This window comes from Megalobrama amblycephala, linkage group LG2 (assembly GCF_018812025.1).
Source record: "Megalobrama amblycephala isolate DHTTF-2021 linkage group LG2, ASM1881202v1, whole genome shotgun sequence".
Taxonomy (NCBI): Eukaryota; Metazoa; Chordata; class Actinopteri; order Cypriniformes; family Xenocyprididae; genus Megalobrama; species Megalobrama amblycephala.
The window spans coordinates 57,082,608-57,102,911 of record NC_063045.1 but is presented as its reverse complement, the minus strand read 5'-3'; the positions used below and the strand labels follow the sequence as shown (position 1 = coordinate 57,102,911).

Genomic DNA, 20,304 nt, shown 5'->3' with positions numbered 1-20,304 from the left:
GTTATCGCTGGTTCCTAAGCACATATTTTAGCACAGATCTTCAAAGTTCAGGTGGGTTTAACAGGGACAGTCTGTATTCTGACCTTCCTCTGGTTCATCTGCGGCGCGTCGCTCTCTGATGCCTCCGGTCGCTCTCTGCAGTAACTGCCTCAGGTGGTGTTTGAAGACGGCAGTGTGGAGCTCCTCTCCCTCACAACCCAGGATGGCGCTGGCCGTCTGCGCGCTGTCAAAACTCATAAACTGCTTACGGCCCACTGAAGCCGTAGAAGAAAGGGAAAAAAAGAGTAAAGACTCACCAAATTCTTTTCGCTTCACAAAATACAGTGTTCAGGGTAGTCCTGTTTTACCTTTGCATGTTCCTGCGACACCAAGATGGTATATTCCTGCTAAAACATGCCAAATGGCCTTCTGCTCATCCGCTGAGAATCCCAAAGTGTTCATGGCGGCGAGCAGTTTCCCAAAACCCACTGAAGCTCTCTGCTTTTCATCCACCTGAAGTGAGGGATAAAAAACTATATTTATTAAAGCTTATTAAAGAAAAGTTAAAGTTAGAGCACACATGTGCAAGACACTCAGTGCTCATTTGGGAGACACAGGTTCAAGTCCGGTCTGTGTCGGTAGTTCTGTCCACTGTTATATCAATAATAATGAAACATACCTCATTAAAATATGTCTTTATTTTAGTATTAAATTAAAATATATAACTCAAGCTCATTTTATTGGTATAACACTTTTCCTAATACACATTGTTTCAAAGCAGATTTTGCAGAAAATCTTTATGGTAATGTTTATAATATCTTCATGCCTTATAGTCACATTTAGCATATTAGAGCTGGGCGATAATATAGTTTACATTTTATGATTATATAAACAATCAAGCAGTTAAGATTTGCTATATAGTATATATAACATGAGTGTACTGTATGTGTGTGGGTAAAACTGAATATACTTAAATATCTAATTTTATATAGAGGGCTTACATTTAGCAACAATATAAACAATAATGGAGCTGATATTTGCTATACAGTATACTGTATATCACTTTACCTGAGTGTACTGTATGTATGCGGATGTACTATATATCAACGTCCCTTTCAGACAAGTCATTTTACTCGGCCATCATTGAAATGCCTCTTGGACATACAAGTGCAGCTCCTATCTCTTTGAATGGGGAAACATCAAATTCTCCTTTGATTAAATTTCATATTTGAAATCACCAATGAAATCTGACAACAACTGTCTCATAATTTTCTAAACGCTCGAATCATGACAAAAAAACCCTGCATTTTTCAGGCTGGATCAAGCTAATGTGCATGTGCAGTCCTAAGTGTGTGTCTTTAAAGGAAGCACACGTCTGATTGTTTCTTATAGGAACCAAAGCTTCTAATGACTGTTGCAATGACGCAATGACTTTACCAGTCGGCGATTGGCTCTTATTAAGAAGGCGGAACTTATTCCACCATATTGCGCGTTGCACTTTCTCCTATTCATAATAATATGAGTGCACTGACTTATATATCCAATATTAAATTATATATATATATATATATATATATATAATATCCAACTTTAAATATACAGCTGGGCTCTTTATTTTATGGAATTATGGGTAAAAGTGAGGAGAACAGGATCCAGGAAATGTTGCAAGCCAGACTTAAACATGTGTTGCTGACATGAGCACCAAAGCTCAACATGTCAGAGAACATGCACTAATCTAGGAGGAATGTTAGTTTAACATTCATGACTTTTTTCTCACTCCTTTTTGTTTGTTTAAACAGTTCATACCTTGGTTGGGCATGTGATTCCAAATGAGTTGTGTTCCTTTAACTGGTGCAGCTGCAATTCAGTCCTGTGATGAGAGAAAAAGACAGTTACACTCAAATTTAAACAGGAAATGACATCACACAAGATCCTGCGCCCTCAAGCTCTCTGGAGCTTTTGTTTTAATGCAAAGCTATGAAAAGAGCTGGCATTCTGCCAAAGCGGCGGTCGCTGAAGAGCTTTTGCGTGCCTCTGAGGGGAAACCGAATCCAAAAACAAACCCCAAACAATAGGGTGAATGATCTGGGGTTTAATGACGGGTAAATTTGTCTTTGTCGTCTAATAATGCTGCACTCAGGCCTGTGAGGACGGAAGCCAGGAAGCCAGAAAGAGGCTTCACAATACAAGAAGCAAACCGCTACTGAGTTGGACCACAGAGAGCTCTAGGGACCGAACCAACCTCATGTCTGTGCTGAGGCCTGCAAGCATCTGGGAGAAAACCAGAAAGTTACTCTCTCCCTCCGGCCTCCGACACACCCTCCATTTCTCTAACAGCATGGTCTAAAACAGACAGAGAAAGAAAACATTAGATAGATGGATAGACGGATGGATGGACAGACAGACAGATGAACATGCAGATAGAAAGATAGATAGATGGATGGATGGATGGATGGATGGATGGATAGATGGATAGATGGATAGATGGATAGATAGATAGATAGACAGATGAACATGCAGATAGATAGATAGATAGATAGATAGATAGATAGATAGATAGATAGATAGATGGATGGATGGATGATAGATAGATGGATGGATGGACAGACAGACGAACATGCAGATAGATAGATAGATAGATAGATAGATAGATGGATGGATGGATGGATGGATGGATGGATGGATGGATGGATGGATGGATGGATGGATGGATGGATGGATGGATGGATGGATGGATGGATGGATGGATAGATAGATAGATAGATGGATAGATAGATAGATAGATAGATAGATAGATAGATAGATAGATAGATAGATAGATAGATAGATAGATAGATAGATAGATAGATAGATAGATAGATAGACAGACAGACAGACAGACAGATATATAGATAGATAGATAGATAGATAGATAGATAGATAGATAGATAGATAGATAGATAGACGAACAGACAGACAGACAGACAAACAGACAGCAGACTGGAGCACCTGCAGATGTGCGGCAGCAGCGAGTCCGGCGTGGTTGAAGTCCAGCGACAGCACCATAGCGAATCGAGTCGAGGCTTCACTGTGAGACGAGCTCACACACCCGAAAGAGCGCAGCACTGTAAACACTGCCTGCAGACGCTCTACTGCAGTTACACACAGATCATCACAACGTGTGACACTTACAACTTTTAAGTATTTCAGCAATCATTTGTCGTCAGTAGATTCACATTCACACAAATGCTGATATTCAGTGGAGCGAGACATGTCACACTGTGAGAGGAAGATGCTGTTGTAATTACTGGCTTGGAGCTTGTAAACACCACCAGAGAGAGAGAGAAACAGAGTTCAGCAAAGACAATTATTCAAGGACTATAATTTCTATAGCTAAGTTTTGAGATGCACAGTACCCGATTTACGTTCTAGAGTTCTTGTTTTTCTGTTGTGTTCTATAACTTTGCGTTATAAATACAAAAGTGGATCCACTCACAGGTAAGGCTTCCTCCCGCTGTTCCCGCTTGTTTGAGCAGCTCCTGGGAAAATGACTGACAGGAAGTGGTCTTCCCTGTGCCACTGCGGCCCAAAGCCACCAGAGTCTGGTCCCTCCGCTGACCCACCATGGACACGTACACCCTCCTCACCAGAGCCTGCAGTGGGCCAGGGGCTTCCCAGGACTCCCAGCGTCTGCTCCGAAGCCCCTGACACAGAAAACAAACACACATTTCAATCAACTACAACTACAACTAATGTGCTGTATTTAACTATATCTAATGTCAAACAATATGTATAATCATACATGTCACATAGACGGATTTGTAAAAACATTGATCTTGCCTTGGCTGGTGAGGACAGAGGAGGCCACAGTGCCAGCAGATTGGGCCCAGCGTGGGTCAGGGGTAGATATCCTTTAGCTCGACTGGTCAAAGTGTGAAGGGCGCTCGACTCGTTCACGCTCACAAGGTCGCTCAAGTCCTCACACAGGTCCAGCTCAGGAGGGTTCAGCTGTACACAACCACAAAAGATGTACAGTAAGCACTGTCACGCATATCATGTGATGTAAGGGATAATGTACATCCAGTCATATTCATGAGATGAAAAGCCTGAATTATGACATAGTCATAATTATGACATGAAAAGTTAAAATCGTGAAATTCTAAGTCAAAACTATGACATATCCTTAATTATGACATAAAAAGTTGAAATTATTACATAAGAAATAATTACAATGTTAAAAGTCCAAATATATGAGATAAAGTTGAAATTGACATACTAAGTCATAGTTACAAGTTATAATTATGAGATTAAAAAAGATAAATTATGACATGGTCAAAATTATGACATGAAAAATCTAAATTATGAATAAGTCATATTTATGACATGAAAAGCCAAAATGATGACATATCATGAACTGAAATTATTGCTTAAAAAGTCAATTATGACATAAAAAGTTGAAATTATTACATCATAAGCAATAATTATGACAAAAACAAAATTATGAGATAGTTAAAATGTACATACTAAGTCATAGTTATGACGCAAGTCAATTATGAGATGAAAAGTCGAAATTATGACAAACTAAATTGAAATTATGATTGAAAACGTCATAATTATGACATTAAAAAGTCAAATTCTGACTTAAAAATTCAATTATGATAAAAAATGTTGACAATAATAATTATGAACATTAAAAATTATCACTTAAAAATTCCATTCCAAAAGTTGAAATTATGACATACTAGGTCATAGTTATGACAAAAAGCAGAAATTATGACACTGAATTGAAATGATGGCTTAAAAAGTCAATTATGACAAAAAGTTTATGACAAGTTGCAATTATAATATAAAGTTGAAATTGACTTTTTATGTCATTATGATTTACAAAAAGCATTTTTCTTTTTATGTAAGAAATGGGCTTCAATAAATAACAGCATTGAATAAAGTTCACCTTTTCAATCTCATACTGGGTCACATCATGGACGGATCCATCTGAGGCCAGCCGAACCCTCACCCTGCCGTCAGGGAGCTCCGGTGTGCCCTCGTCCGGCTTCATCTGAGTGGCTGTGACAAGAGTCCAGATGGGTCAAAAGTGACTGTAATGCTCAATGTAAATCAATGTAAATTGTGTACAGGACATAGATCGAATTTCTACTGAGTGGAGAACAAAAAAACAGGACATTTTCATTACAATATTGATTGTAAAGCTAACAATTTAACAGAAAATCTTCCCTTCCGCTGCATCCACATAATGAAACAGGCTGAGTTGAGAAGTGAAAACCATTGGCGCTCGGCATAATTTACATCAAATCTGACACAATAAATCGTATGGACTTTTTTAATGGTGCTTTTGCTGTTCTTTTTGGAGCTTGACAGATTTTGGTTCATCAAGACACTGCAGTACTGTGTGTTTTTTTTTTTTTTTTGCAGTAGCTAATCTTTGAATCTTATAACATGGCAGCTTCGGCGCATAGATTTAGCGAGGCTATGAGCTTGATAAGATAACAACACTAAACCCATTCATCACTAAACTGAAGCAGGAAGAAGATTAGCCTGTGAGCAACACGACACAATTTACAGAGTAGTTTATGATCCTTTCATGCAAAGAGGAGAATCTTGCAACACAAGAGATATTAAGTTAAAATAAGAGAATGGGGCGGCTTTTACGTAATGCAAAAACAATGACCTCTGGGATAGTTTCAAATAAGGCCAATATATGTAAATATAGCATCTTCTAAGACAACACGCTATTCATAACCTGTAACTCAACACCACAAGAGAGCTGTTCTTGCCTTCAGACATTCAATTCAGGAATGAAAAACCAAAACAACTACTAAAAATACCAGTTGATGCGTCATTAGCAACACAGTTTGTCCTCCTAATGTCAAGATGAACACTCAAGCGCAGGTATAGGAGGTGACTAACCGAGTGTATATCCATCTTTGTGAGCGTACCACACCTTACCAGCTTCATACCACACATCCCTCTGCACAGACAAAGACAAAGAGAAATGAAATCAGAAAATTAAAAAAAAATATTATAGTATCTCAATGACACACTGGTTGTACCTACCACTGGCACCTTGGGCTCCTCTCTTATACGGGTTACAGTGAGTTGACCCTCAGGCTCTTGCCTCACTTCCTGTTTTACCCTTACTTCTTCCTTCTTCACTTCTTTTTGAATTGGTGGAGCTGGAGATTTAGCTTTATCTGTGCTGGGGCTGGGCGAATGTTCCTGGTTGTTGACCTCTGGAGTGGTGGACTTGGAGTCGCTTCTCGGACTTTTTGGGTTTTCGGGTGACATTATCCTCCTGGGTGAGGACGTTTTCTTCTCTGTCAGTGCGGTGTGGCGGCCCCGTTCTCCGTTCACCAGCTGCTCTGCTCGAAGTGCCATCTCTGCTTCCAGTATCGGTGGAGTTTGGTCGGGAAGTAAGAAATTCTGGACCAGGTTGTCGCTGAGTTTCCTGGGCTGTGAGGGGTGTCAAAGATCACAAGGAGACTGGTGTAAGTCATACTCTTTTGACAACAAGACCCTCCTCTGCTGGTAAACCCAACGAAAACTAGCTGATAATGTTGAGTTAAAAAAATGCTAGCAGTTTTGCCAGGTTAGTGGCATCAAATTTCATGGATTCATGAAAGTCTTCTTAAGAAAGATGTTAAGACATTTCTAGATTCAAGATAAATTCTAAGAAGTTTGTAAGAATGTTACTAAATGCAATTCTTGCACTCATTCAAACCCATAATGTACCGCAATAATTAGTGTACTACCGATGTACACTCAGCAATACGTCGATGACACATCCGACTGCTCCAGACATCTTGAAACAGTCAGCGTATCATCATTCACAGTAAGAATCAATAATGCCACAACATTGCTGAGATTTAATTTCCCAAAGAAATGGGAACCTTTAGGTGGTCATTTCTGGTCGCATCCGGTACATCTTACTAGTGGGGTTCCCCAGGGGTCCATTTTGGGCCCTATTTTGTTTTTAATATATATGCTCCCATTGGGAATGATTTTTAAAAAATATAGTATCTCTTATCACTTATATGCGGATGATACTTTAAAGCCTAATTGAAGTGAAGAAGTGACATGTGGCCAAGTATGGTGACCCATACTCAGAATTTGTGCTCTGAGTGCACACACACAGCAGTGAACACACACACACCGTGAACACACACCGGGGAGCAGTTGGGGGTACGGTGCCTTGCTCAAGGGTCTCACCTCAGTCGTGGTATTGAGGGTGGAGAGAGCGCTGGATATTCACTCCCCTCACCGACAATCCCTGCCGGACCTGAGACTCGAACCCATGACCTTTGGCTTACAAGTCCGACTCTCTATCCATTAGGCCACGACTGCCCCCTATTCCTGTACCTATTCCTGTGCAACACTCCGTAGATGTTTGGATGAAGTTAAAGTTTGAATGGCAGATAATCTCGTTCAGTTGAATGAACATAAAACAGAAATTATGATTTTTGGTTGTTCGGCATTTAACAAGGCGGAAAGTGACATACTAGGCCCATGGGCATGTCATTTGCAGGACAGAGTGAAAAACCTTGTAGTCATCTTTGATTCATCGCTAAAATTTGACAGTCAAATAAATACTGTAGTTCGGAATTGTTTCTTTTATCTGTGGGCAATAGCTAAGTTAAAATCAATCCTGTCAACTAGTGACTTCCAAGTCATCCATGCTTTTATCTTCTTCCGGCTAGATTATCGTAATGTTATTTATTCTGGAACCTGTCAGACTTATGTTGCACATCTTCAACTTGTACAAAATGCCGCGGCTAGAATGCTCATGAAGGCTAGGAAGACTGATCATGTTACTCCACTGTTGTCTTCATTAGGCTGGTTACCAATGTATTACAGGATCCAACTTTAGATCTTGATTTATGTCTTTAAGGCATTACATGGAATGGCGCCAGAATATTTGGTGGAGCTCATTAAGCCATATAAATCAAATTTAATGCTGAGATCCTCAAATAAACTTTTGTTATTGATCCAATGAGTACGTCTTAAATCGAAGGGAGACTGTGCTTTTGCTGTCACTGGTCCAAGACTATGGAATAAGCTTCCCTTCGAGGTTAGATCGTCCCCTACACTAGGTACCTTCAAGAGCCGTTTATAATTACATCTGCTTTCTCTGGCGTTTTAATTTTACACAGGAGTATTTATTATTGATGATGACTATTATTTATGATGATGTGTTGTGTTCGTTGGCGCCTTCATCTTGTTATTGTGTTAGTTTAGCAAAATCATCTGGTGAAGTCTATTGCAGATATAGATATTCATACATGCGCCTAACTACGGTTTCAGACGCTCAGTCAACTTGCTCTCGAATGTTCACAGACCGGCTTTGACTGTTCCAATATGGCGAGCGGCTTACATATCACGGGCTAGAGACTGCTGCTATTGAGGCATCTATGTATATTTATCTATGCACTCAACAGATAGAGAATACCCATAATGCACAGTGAGGGTCGCGCCAAATGAATTCCCGCGTCTAAACAGAAGATGGCGCCCGCAGCTGTATCATCCATCCATCCATTTTCCAAACCGCTGGTCCAATGTGGCGACAGCGTAATATCATACAGGTATAAATTCCTTTTTAATTGATTATTACATTGTTTAATTTAGGTGTATGCATAGTTTCCATGAGTGAGTTAAATCTTTTCATCTTACTACTGGAGCTACCAGTTTAAATTTCAAGTTTCGGCTGTGGTCTTTAGCGTCGTTGTTAGCGCGCTCACCTCCCATGCCGGAAACACCAGTTCGAATCCCACTCAGAGAGGGTGCGAGTATGACGGGTTATATTTGGTGCCGTGACCCGGATGGGTGTGAGGTTTAGGGGGGTGAGTGTAACCAAAGACTATAGAATAACACAAGACGTGTCACTCGTATTGTTTTGAATGGGAGAAAGTGTAACGCGCAATATGGCGGAATAAGTCCCGCCTTCTAAATAAGAGCCAATTGCCGACTGGTAAAGTCTTCGAATCACTTCAGCGGCCGTTAGAATCACCGGTTTCTATAGAAACAATAAGACGCGCGCCTCCGAAGAGACGTGCATTTAGGTCTGCGCATGCGCATTAGCTTGATCCAGCCTGAAAAATACAGTTTTTTTGTTATGATTCGATCGTTTAGAAACTAAATTTATGAGCCGGTTGTTGTTAGATTTCATTAGTGATTTCAAATATGAAATTTAAATCGTAAGGTTGGCAAACAGTTTTGGAGAATTTGATGTTTCCCCATTCAAAGAGATTACATGATGCCCAGGATGCCCGAGAGGCGTTTCAAAGATGGCCGCCGAGTGAAATGACTTGTCTTAGAGGGACTTTGGTGTAACGTAGGCCAGTAAAAGCTGTGCATGTAAACCTCACTCCCCTGGCCTCAAGAGGAGTGCTAGCGACTGACGCTAGAGGCTGCGATCTTTAGTGTCCTTGTTAGCGCGCCCACCTCCCATGCCAGTTCAAATCCTGCTTGGAGGAGGTGCAAGTAGGACCGGTTACATTTGGTGCCGTGACCCGGATGGGTGTGAGGTTTAGGGGGGTGAGTATAACATAAGGCCAGTAAGAGCTGTGTGTGTAAACCTCACTCCCCTGGCCTCAAGAGGAGTGCTAGCGGCTGACGCTACAGGCTGCAGTCTTTAGCGTCCTAGTTAGCACGCCCACCTCCCATGTCGGTTTGAATCCCACTCGGAGCGGGTGCGAGTAGGGCCGGTTACATTTGGTGCCGTGACCCGGATGGGTGTGGGGTTTAGGGGGGTGAGAGTAAACCTCACTCCCCTGGCCTCAAGAGGAGTGCTAGCGGTTGATGCTAGAGGCTGCGGTCTTTAGCATCCTTGTTAGCACACCCACCTCCCATGCTGGACCCGGCAGTTTGAGTCTCGCTAGGAGTGGGTCGAATAGGACTGGTTACACAAGCACAAAGTATGCAAAAGCACCAGCCCTTCCGGTGCACTCAGTGTCTGAATTCACTCACTCGTTTTCATTCTCTCCCTCAAGTGAACTATATTAGTGGAGTAATGTAGGGAATAGTGAATAAGGGTATAGGGGGCGGTTTTGAACACAGCCCTAGAACGAATTTTTGCATTTGCAGCAGATTACTGTAATAATCATAATACACATGCACACTGTTTACTTGGCATCGCGTTTTTTAATATGCTGTGTATTTTAAAGTTATTTTGTGCCGAACGCTGCTAAATATGTTTTGTAGAGTTTTTACTGAATTTCAAATTTAGCAAAAAGTCACTTCACTCACAAATAATAGCTGATCTTTGTTTACATCAATCATTGGTGTCACTTCAGAGTACTCATGCACATCCTTCATAGTAATAGTAATATATACAGTACAGTCCAAAAGTTTGGAACCACTAAGATTTTTAATGTTTTTAAAAGAAGTTTCGTCTGCTCACCAAGGCTACATTTATTTCATTAAAAATACAGTAAAAAACAGTAATATTGTGAAATATTATTACAATTTAAAATAACTGTGTACTATTTAAATATATTTGACAAAGTAATTTATTCCTGTGATGCAAAGCTGAATTTTCAGCATCGTTACTCCAGTCTTCAGTGTCACATGATCCTTCAGAAATCATTCTAATATGCTGATTTGCTGCTCAATAAACATTTATGATTATTTTCAATGTTGAAAACAGTTGTGCACTTTTTTTTTCAGGATTCCTTGATGAATAGAAAGTTCAAAAGAACAGCATTTATCTGAAATACAAAGCTTCTGTAGCATTATACAGTACCGTTCAAAAGTTTGGGGTCAGTAAGAATTTGTATTTTTATTTTTTTTGAAAAGAAATTAAAGAAATGTATTCAGCAAGGATGCATTAAATCAATCAAAAGTGGCAGTAAAGACATTTATAATGTTACAAAAGATTAGATTTCAGATAAACACTGTTCTTTTGATCTTTCTATTCATCAAATAATCCTGAAAAAAAATATTGTACACAAATATTTTGTACAATTGTACACATTAAATGTTTCTTGAGCAGCAAATCAGCATATTAGAATGATTTCTGAAGGATCATGTGACACTGAAGACTGGAGTAATGATGCTGAAAATTCAGCTTTGCCATCACAGGAATAAATTACTTTGTGAAATATATTCAAATAGAAAACAGTTATTTTAAATTGTAATAATATTTCACAATATTACTGTTTTTTACTGTATTTTTAATGAAATAAATGTAGCCTTGGTGAGCAGACGAAACTTCTTTTAAAAACATTAAAAATCTTAGTGGTTCCAAACTTTTGGACTGTACTGTATATATATATATATATATATATATATATATATATATATATATATATATATATATATATATATATATATATATATATATATATATATATATATATATAGTGGTATATTGGAATGCTTAATTTAAACAACCTAATAAATTCATTAAACATCTTATCTTTGGAGATTTAAGACAAGTTGGAGGTTATTCTAAATTCTAAATAGATGTAGCTACATTTATTTTGAAAATGATTACTAAGAACATTCATGTCAGGTCAAGCTTAACCCATGATGTCCAGAGAGGATGGAGCTGGATGTCATTTGGCTCTGCAGTGATCACCACTTGGGTTTTTCCAGCAGAATCCCACCCATTGAAGTGAGATCTCACCGCCTTCTCCTCTTTGAGCTCTGGCTCTTTGTGGCGTGTCTCTTTCTCGGTCTCCCTCACCAGCTGTTTGAGGAATCCTCCCGGTACGGCGGAGAGAGGAGGAGGAGGCTGTGCGGCGGCGGCAGCTGGTGTCTTCTTCTCCTCCTTGATCTGTTCACAGATGGGGAATAAAGGAGCTCCAGTCATGAACTCCATTTAAACAAACTGTCTGGCACAATCACATGAGAAAAGTTTAGAAGGTAACATTTCCACTGCAAACGTGCATTTTCTTAACATTAGGGATGTTTTATATTTTTATCCGATAAAGAAATACAAAATACTGATATTTTTTTCTTCTTATTATTTTCCCTTTTAAAAAAAATGTATAAAAATATCAGTATTAAATATTTTTAAATATAAAAATATGTTGTTAATATAGATGTTAAATGTTAAAATATATTTATAAAAATATTTTTTTTCTTTTAAGTTTACTAGTATTTCTCTGATAAATGTATTTTCCATTGTGTGTGTATATATATATATATATATATATATATATATATATATATATATATATTCACACATAAACACACACACATTAAAACAATTCATTTTGTATTTACCCAAAATGTAGCCTATTTTAAGATTGTAAGATTGTATTTTCTTGCCCCTTGAAGTACATTTTCTAATATATTTTGCAATTTGAAGGTTTATGCATATTTAGTTAAGGATTTTTTTTTTTTTAATCTGACAAACAAATAAAAATAATGATTAGAAATATATTTAAAACTATTTTAAATCTATATCTTATTTGCCAGTAAAAATAGAACCCAAAACCCAAAACATGAAAAAAAAATTGCAAATGGTTATACCATAATATTTTAATATATTAAAATTAATAATTTAAATACCATGGTGATTTGTGATTAACAATGTAACATTTCATATAACGTGGTATTAAGAGCCATGCCTAAACAAACATGGTAATGCCAAAGCACATTTTGTTGGGGAAAATAATCGAAACAAAATCCTATCCTTATCCAGCATGCTAACTTACTAAAGCTCAATATTTAGCTAGCTAGCTACATTCCTCATTTCAAATTTACCATAGTTCATGCAAAGTAAACAAGAATGTAGTAAGACCATAGTAAACACAGGTAAAATTAATATAATGTTAAAAAACACTGTTTGGTATGAAGCTTAAAATTTAACAACTAGGCTACCGTATTGTGAATCACTGTGAAAATGCTCTTACTCCCCTAATATTAGCATGAATCTTCAACCAAAATACTGTAGTTACTCCAGGTAGTTGTATAGTAAAATCCTGGCACAATATTTTTAGTAAGTGCCCCACATATGTAAGACAGTTTCCACTGCTGCCCTTGACACTCTATTAGCAGCACATACAGTGATTTAAACACATGGTGAGCTGTTAAATGTTAGCTGAGGGCAGTAGGTGTCCTTCAGGAGGCCAACAGAGCTGTAACACTACAGAAAGTGTACAATAACTGCACTTCATGATAGTTCAGTCTGCAGTATCAACTAGCTACACCTGCCTGTGAAATAGAGAGCTTTAGCATGTATGCTAATTATGTGCACATGGCAGCTGAATTACTGGAAAATAATTTAGATGTGTTTAAAACATTAAAAACCTAATGCAGATTCAAGAGAGGTAAAACCTTAAATATACCAAATAACATCACCGATGCTAAGAATACACATAGGGAGCGGACCACCATAGAGATCAACAAGGGTCACGCTGTGAGAATGAAAGCCTACTTAAAATTGTTATGAATTATTAATAAATTATTTGGTGTTGGAAACATTTGGTGAGAGGCACACACATAGTAAACAATGAAATTTATGCAGTCAAACAGATGTCTACTCCGTACAGCTCTGTCTATCTACACCGACAGCACACAGGCACATCACAGAGACGTCTATTTGATGTTCACATTTTCATCTGCAAGATTAACTTTTTTGAGTGTTTGCTTATCTATCTATCTATCTATCTATCTATCTATCTATCTATATAAATCTATCCGTCTATCATCCATCATTCTATCATCTATCTATCCGTCTATCTATCCGTCTATCTGTCCGTCTATCTGTCCGTCTATCTATCTATCTATCTATCTATCTATCTATCTATCTATCTATCTATATAAATCAATCTATCTATCTATCTATGTCCGTCTAACTACCTATCTATATAAATCTATCCGTCGATCTATCATCCATCATTCTATCTATCTATCTATCTATCTATCTATCTATCTATCTATCTATCTATCTATCTATCTATCTATCTATCTATCTATGTCTGTCTAACTACCTATCTATATAAATCTATCCGTCTATCTATCATCCGTCATTCTATCATCTATCTATCCATCTATCTATCCATCTGTCCGTCTAACTACCTATCTATATAAATCTATCCGTCTATCATCCATCATTCTATCATCTATCTATCCGCCTATCTATCCGTCTATCTGTCCGTCTATCTGTCCGTCTATCTATCTATCTATCTATCTATCTATCTATCTATCTATCTATCTATCTATCTATCTATCTATCTATCTATCTATCTAACTACCTATCTATATAAATCAATCTATCTATGTCCGTCTAACTACCTATCTATATAAATCTATCCGTCTATCTATCATCCATCATTCTATCTATCTATATAAATCTATCTATCTATCTATCTATCTATCTATCTATCTATCTATCTATCTATCTATCTATCTATCTGTCTGTCTAACTACCTATCTATATAAATCTATCCGTCTATCATCCGTCATTCTATCATCTATCTATCCATCTGTATATCTATCTATCTTTCATCCGTCTGTCTAACTACCTATCTATCTATATACATCTGTCCATCTATCTACCTATCTGTCCATCCATCCATCCATCCATCCGTCTATCTTTCTTCCATCTGTCTATCTATCATCCATCTATCATCTATCTATTCGCTCATCTGTCTATAGAGCAAAATATATATTTAAATATATTTCAAAATTAGTATTTCTTTAATATATTTCAAAATATACAAAACACAACAAAAATATTAATATTTCCTCAAATATTTTGAAAAAAAAAAAAATTTATTTCCAATGTATATATAAAATATATTTTGCTATTACTCCAAAATGCATTTCTAAGATTGAAAATGCATTTTCTTGCCCCTCAAATTATTTTCTTATAATGGTTTAAATGAAATTTATTTTAAATATGAAAAACGTTTTTTTAATGAGTGATGTTTACAAAATACTTGCCATATATTCTACATATATTTAAGCCAAAGGAAAAAAAAAAATGTGTATGTGTATATAACCAGTTAGCCACCCAAATGAAACGAAGAGAATGTTAGCAAACAATGACGAGGGCCTAACTTGAGTAGTGTGGTGTTTGTAGCACTATCTTTACAGGTAATCTCAGGAAAAGCCCATCATATATTTGGCTGTTATTTTTACTCTAGGGCCTAAGATATGCATTAGGACTAGCCTGGAATTTTTTTTTTTTTAATGTGATTTAAGGTAAAGAAGCTTCATTTATGATACCATTATTGTTCGATTTCACATGTGTAATTGAAATGTAATATTGACAAGCACAGATTTCAGTCTTTCCCCTCTCATAGAAGCTGTGCTTGTTCACCTGTTACCTGCATAGAAAATACAGACACTTAACAAGCCAGTCTTTTGACTTTCATTATAAAGATAATGTCAGTGAGACTGAAAACAGACTACAAGCATCTCCAAAAGAACAGAGATTAAGTGTTGAACTTGTGCTGGTTAATAAACTGTAAGTCAAGCATCAGTCGTGTTAGTTGAGCTGAACTGCACGCATGCATCCGTCCTGCACCTCCCTTCTGTTCCCAGAGTTTTAAGCGTGAGGAGAGCGCCATGACGGGACGAGGGGTGAAGGCAGGGAGATCTCAGCCAGGTGTGATGCTAAGGAGGACACAAAGTGGAGCAAAGAAAAAGGAAACAGTGACACTGTGGACCTGCCAAAGGAGAAAGAGAGAGAACATGAGAGAACATCACAGAATTGTTCTCATTAAGAAATGTCTGGGTCATATTTGATCTCAAAATAACATGTACTGTAATATTAAAAAAGTTATATACATTTTACTTTTATATTACATATTTTATTAAATATTATTTTGCATTGTTTGTAATATGCATTATATAAATATAACTAATAACTATAATATATACAGTTTTGCATTGCATTCCATTGTTCATTAAATATTATATTTTATATTATTATCACTATGTCATAATACATAATAGTTAGACATAACTAATAATTATATTTAGTAATATTAAGTAATATAAAATAATATATAATATAATATAATATAATATAATATAATATAATATAATATAATATAATATATAATTTTCATTACATTCTGAGGGATGAGATTCCCTCTAAATAGACATGCTTTCTTAAAATCTGGAATTTGTGATACAATTATTATTATTACAAAAAATGTAATCAAATATTATCATATTTTGTATTATTATTATTATATATTATTATTATGTAATATATAATTAAAAGTTAAATATAAATAGTAATAATTATATTTATTAATAATATAAAATAAAATAGGCTAAATATAATATAATATAATTAATATAATATAATATAATTTACATATAAATTGTGATTTTCCTCTAAATAGACATGGTTTCTTAAAATCTGGAATTTATGTGACATTATTATTATTATTACAAAAATATTTAATTAAATATTATTATATTTTATATTATTAACACTATGTAATATATAATATAATATAATAATAAATAATAAATAGTAATAAATATAACTAGTAATAATAAATATATTATTATATTTTATATTATTAACACTATGTAATATATAATATAATAATAAATAAATAATAGTAATAAATATAACTAGTAATAATTATATTTAGTAATATATATATATATATATATATATATATATATATAAAAAAATAATATAATATAATATAATATAATATAATATAATATAATATAATATATAACATAATATATAACATAATATAATGTAATATAATTTGCATATACATTATGTGATATTTCCTCTAAATATACATGGTTTCTTGAAATCCAGGCTATGTGATATAGGGAAACTGGTGAAACAGACATTAGCAGATAAGTGATGTGTTATGCAAATTAGCTTGCAGATGAAAACATCTCGACTTGCTGCCCTGCTGGTGTAAGATGTTTATTACATCATTTCAAAGGAAACAAAAGTTCTCCTTATTTGCTCTTCTTTAACCAGCAGTTCAGGCAGAACGATATGAAGCAGCAGAGAACGAAAGCCCAGTGGTGCGGGTGACAGAGGTCACTGCTCACCGCGGACCGCAGGAGCAATACTGAAGACCTGGTGGAATTAATAGTGCTTGTTGCTAAAAAGCCGATCGCTGATCCGTAAATATTAAAACCTCAACACGTAACTCGCCGTGGATTAAGGGGTGAGGAGAGGACGGAGTCATATTTAGGAAACTGAAGATTCTTGAGATTTGGGGAAGGGGTAACTACTGTAGCAATGCCCTAGAAAACAGCCTGGCATGATGTGTTCTCCACATGCAAATACCCAAAAAATGTAAAACTCTAGAATTAGGCTGCTGATGATAAATCCAACTGAGCTTGTTCAGGCAATAACAAACTAAATGAAAGAGATTATGTTCTTCTACAGTCTTCAGTGAAGCATTCGCTCCATGATAAATACAGACCTCCCGCTCCAACAACACAAACAAATGATGAAAACAAACCCAGAAGCCGGCTCTAATGAAGGCCAAATGGCAGGAATGGACTGGAAACAGCACAGATCTGTGCTTCATTACCATGTCAACGTTCAGACAGCAGTTTTTCATTTTAGAAATGTGTTTCACTTTGTTGACACTTTGTTCATGTAAGGTCTTATAAGCATTTATATTTCTGAACGTGTTACCAGTATTCAGTATTAGGACTTTTGGGAAACCTAGCTGATTGCTGAAAGATTGACCAAAATCTATATTATTGGTTAAATCAAACAAAAAATTATGTTCACATATACAAAATATCAAATAAATTATACAAAAAACATGAAACAAAAATTTGGAGCTGATAGCCTTGTGTGCAGTGCCATTTAATAAATAAATAAAAAATAAATTGCTTGATACATAACCTTTAAAATACATTGTAAAAAGGCAAAATAGTATTATTATTATTTTTTGGAAGTACCATATGTGTCAGAAATGAACTTATGAGGATGAAATATATATTTATTATTATTATTATTATTATTATTTATTAGATCTTTAATTTGAAAAAATAAAAAATAAATAATAAATAAACAGCTTGAATCATTTTTAATGTCATAAAAGGTACCATGGTATTATTATTATTATTATTATTATTATTATTTTGGAAGTACCATGTGTCAGAAATTAACTTATGAGAATGAAATTTGATTTTCATCTATAAGTTTTTCTTACCATATAAAATAGTCAACCTTTTATGCAGTGCCATTTCAAAAAACAAATAAATAAATAGATTGATATATAATTTTTTAAAATACATCGTAAAAGGCACCATGGTATTATTATTATTTTTTGGAAGTACCATATATGTCAGAAATTAACTTATGAGGATGAAATTATATTTTTTTTTTATCTGAATTTGATTTTTTTATTTATTTGAAACAAAAACAAACAAACAAACAAAAAAACACAGCTTAATATATAATTTTTAAAATACATCGTAAAAGTCACCATGGCATTATTTATTTATTTATTTTTTGAAGTACCATGTGTGTCAGAAATTAACTTAAAATATAAAATAAAATATAAAATTTGATTTTCAGCAATATGTTTTTCTAATCATATAAAATACTGCCAACCTTTTATGCATTATTTTAATCCATTCATTGACAAATCTAAATAATTGAATGTTTTTTATATTAAATATTTAACTAGGTATAAATAACAGAATAACATCTGAGATATATATATACATATATAAATCAGATGTTACAATAATTTTGAATTCCCGGCCATTTTATTAACTTCTGACCTTAGAAATACCACGATTTTTGCACAGATAGCATGGTAAATAATCATTGTATACCATGGTGTATATAAAAGTCCCATGTAACTGCTTCTTCCAGAAGTAAAATGGTTGAGCACTTGTTTCCTGCAAATCAACTCATTTTAATGCAAAATGCACACAAAACACTGATTCATGTGAAGCTTGGGTCACAGGATCATGACATTGCAATCCACATTTCAAACTGCCAAACCTCGACATCTTGTCATCCACTTTGACGTTACACAGCAAACAACAAAACAAATTAGTCAGAGGCTGAAAATGATCCTGGGAGACAGAGCTCAGATTTCAGCTCGAGTCAGCTCCGCGGAATATCCCGTCGATCCAAACAGAAGGCCTTTAATTTCTTGACCAGAACAAAACACTCAACTTCAGGGCCTAGACATATGGCCAAATGTCCCTAAATTCATTAGGAAAACGCCAGCCGGCTAGACCGGACATACAAGACCTGGATGTCTGTGAGGGTCTGGGATCTATAAATAAATCACAGTATCTACAGAAGAAACGGATACATTTGGGTGTCAATAAGAAAACCAACTGGCATACCTTGCGATGGCTTCCTCTACGGGGGGAAAAATACATCCAAGGAAAGTATTGTATGTGTCAAACTCCGGAAAAAAACCAAGAGGCCAAAAGCAAGGCGCACAGTCTCACTGTCACTGAGAGGGTGAAGCTACCATCTGAAATAGATTGGCATGGACATTCACACACACACACACACACACAGATAAGCATGGCAGCTGAGTTAACACAAGACTCGGCTATAAATATCCCGTAGCAAGAAGAGGTGGGAAATACTACCCTGTTTGGGAAACACTTTGCCACTGGAAGAGTGCTGTTAAACGGAGGAAGCTGGAAATGATTTCGATACAGACGTTACTGGCTGTGCAACCAGACGTAGATGATTTCAAAACATGGTAGATTCATTTGGCAGTAAGAGTTCAGCAGGGACTTTGTTAGAGTCAGATGTTCAGAGTAACCCCATTCCTTTGGATGTTTTAGGATAAAAAGCGCACCTGGATATTCATCAAGATATAAACCTGTAAAAAAACCAAAGTCCTGGCAACAGCTAGAAAAAGAACACGAGTCGACTATCCGCAGGCTTTCTAATGGCTGCCGGTGCGATTTGACGGACAGACTCAGCTGTGAGACGCAGGGGGTGGGAGGTGAGAGCTGTGGGAGGAGGTGTCAGAGAGAATTAGAGAGAGAACAGAAGCGTATCATCACAGGGAGGAACCGCCGGAGGCAAATGGATATTACAATTTTTGAAAGAGGCTGAATGAAGCCGTCATGGAGGAATATCTTCTTGATCTCGCAAGATGATCTCCAGATTACAAATTTAATCTTCGGCTAACTTAATTATCGAACGGGCTAATCACACGAAAGGGCTTGCTTTGTCTTACGGCATATTCATGAAAAAATAAAGCTTAAAAAGTCGTTTACATTTTGATGTCAAACAGTAAAGCACTGCGCTAACAATGCCAAGGCCATGTTTTTGATTCCCAGGGAAAGCATGGACTGATAAAATGCATACCTTTAATGCAATGCAAGTTGCTTTGGATAAAAGCGTATGACAAATGCATAAATGTGTAATATTAAAAATGC

The 20,304-nt window shown here is 36.0% G+C and overlaps 1 protein-coding gene across 6 annotated transcripts in view; it reads right to left on the bottom strand.

Moving 5' to 3' along the window:
- LOC125262384 (unconventional myosin-XVIIIb-like) overlaps nt 1-19,812 on the bottom strand; it is a 61,838-nt gene extending 42,026 nt beyond the window's left edge. For 2 of the 6 annotated variants that reach the window (XM_048181125.1, XM_048181126.1), the window contains exons 1-13: nt 19,246-19,812; nt 15,456-15,593; nt 11,495-11,746; nt 6,031-6,426; nt 5,884-5,944; nt 4,910-5,022; nt 3,799-3,966; nt 3,455-3,662; nt 2,968-3,110; nt 2,222-2,322; nt 1,786-1,849; nt 348-492; nt 84-254 (exon numbers count right to left, since the gene is read on the bottom strand). In XM_048181125.1, coding sequence (XP_048037082.1) covers nt 84-254; nt 348-492; nt 1,786-1,849; nt 2,222-2,322; nt 2,968-3,110; nt 3,455-3,662; nt 3,799-3,966; nt 4,910-5,022; nt 5,884-5,944; nt 6,031-6,426; nt 11,495-11,746; nt 15,456-15,494 — 1,861 coding nt within the window. In that variant the 5' untranslated portion in view covers nt 15,495-15,593; nt 19,246-19,812. The remainder of the gene's footprint in view (nt 1-83; nt 255-347; nt 493-1,785; nt 1,850-2,221; nt 2,323-2,967; nt 3,111-3,454; nt 3,663-3,798; nt 3,967-4,909; nt 5,023-5,883; nt 5,945-6,030; nt 6,427-11,494; nt 11,747-15,455; nt 15,594-19,245) is intronic. The other 4 variants (XM_048181124.1, XM_048181123.1, XM_048181128.1 and 1 more) reach the window with 4 other exon arrangements.
- Nucleotides 19,813-20,304: the final 492 nt, after the last annotated feature.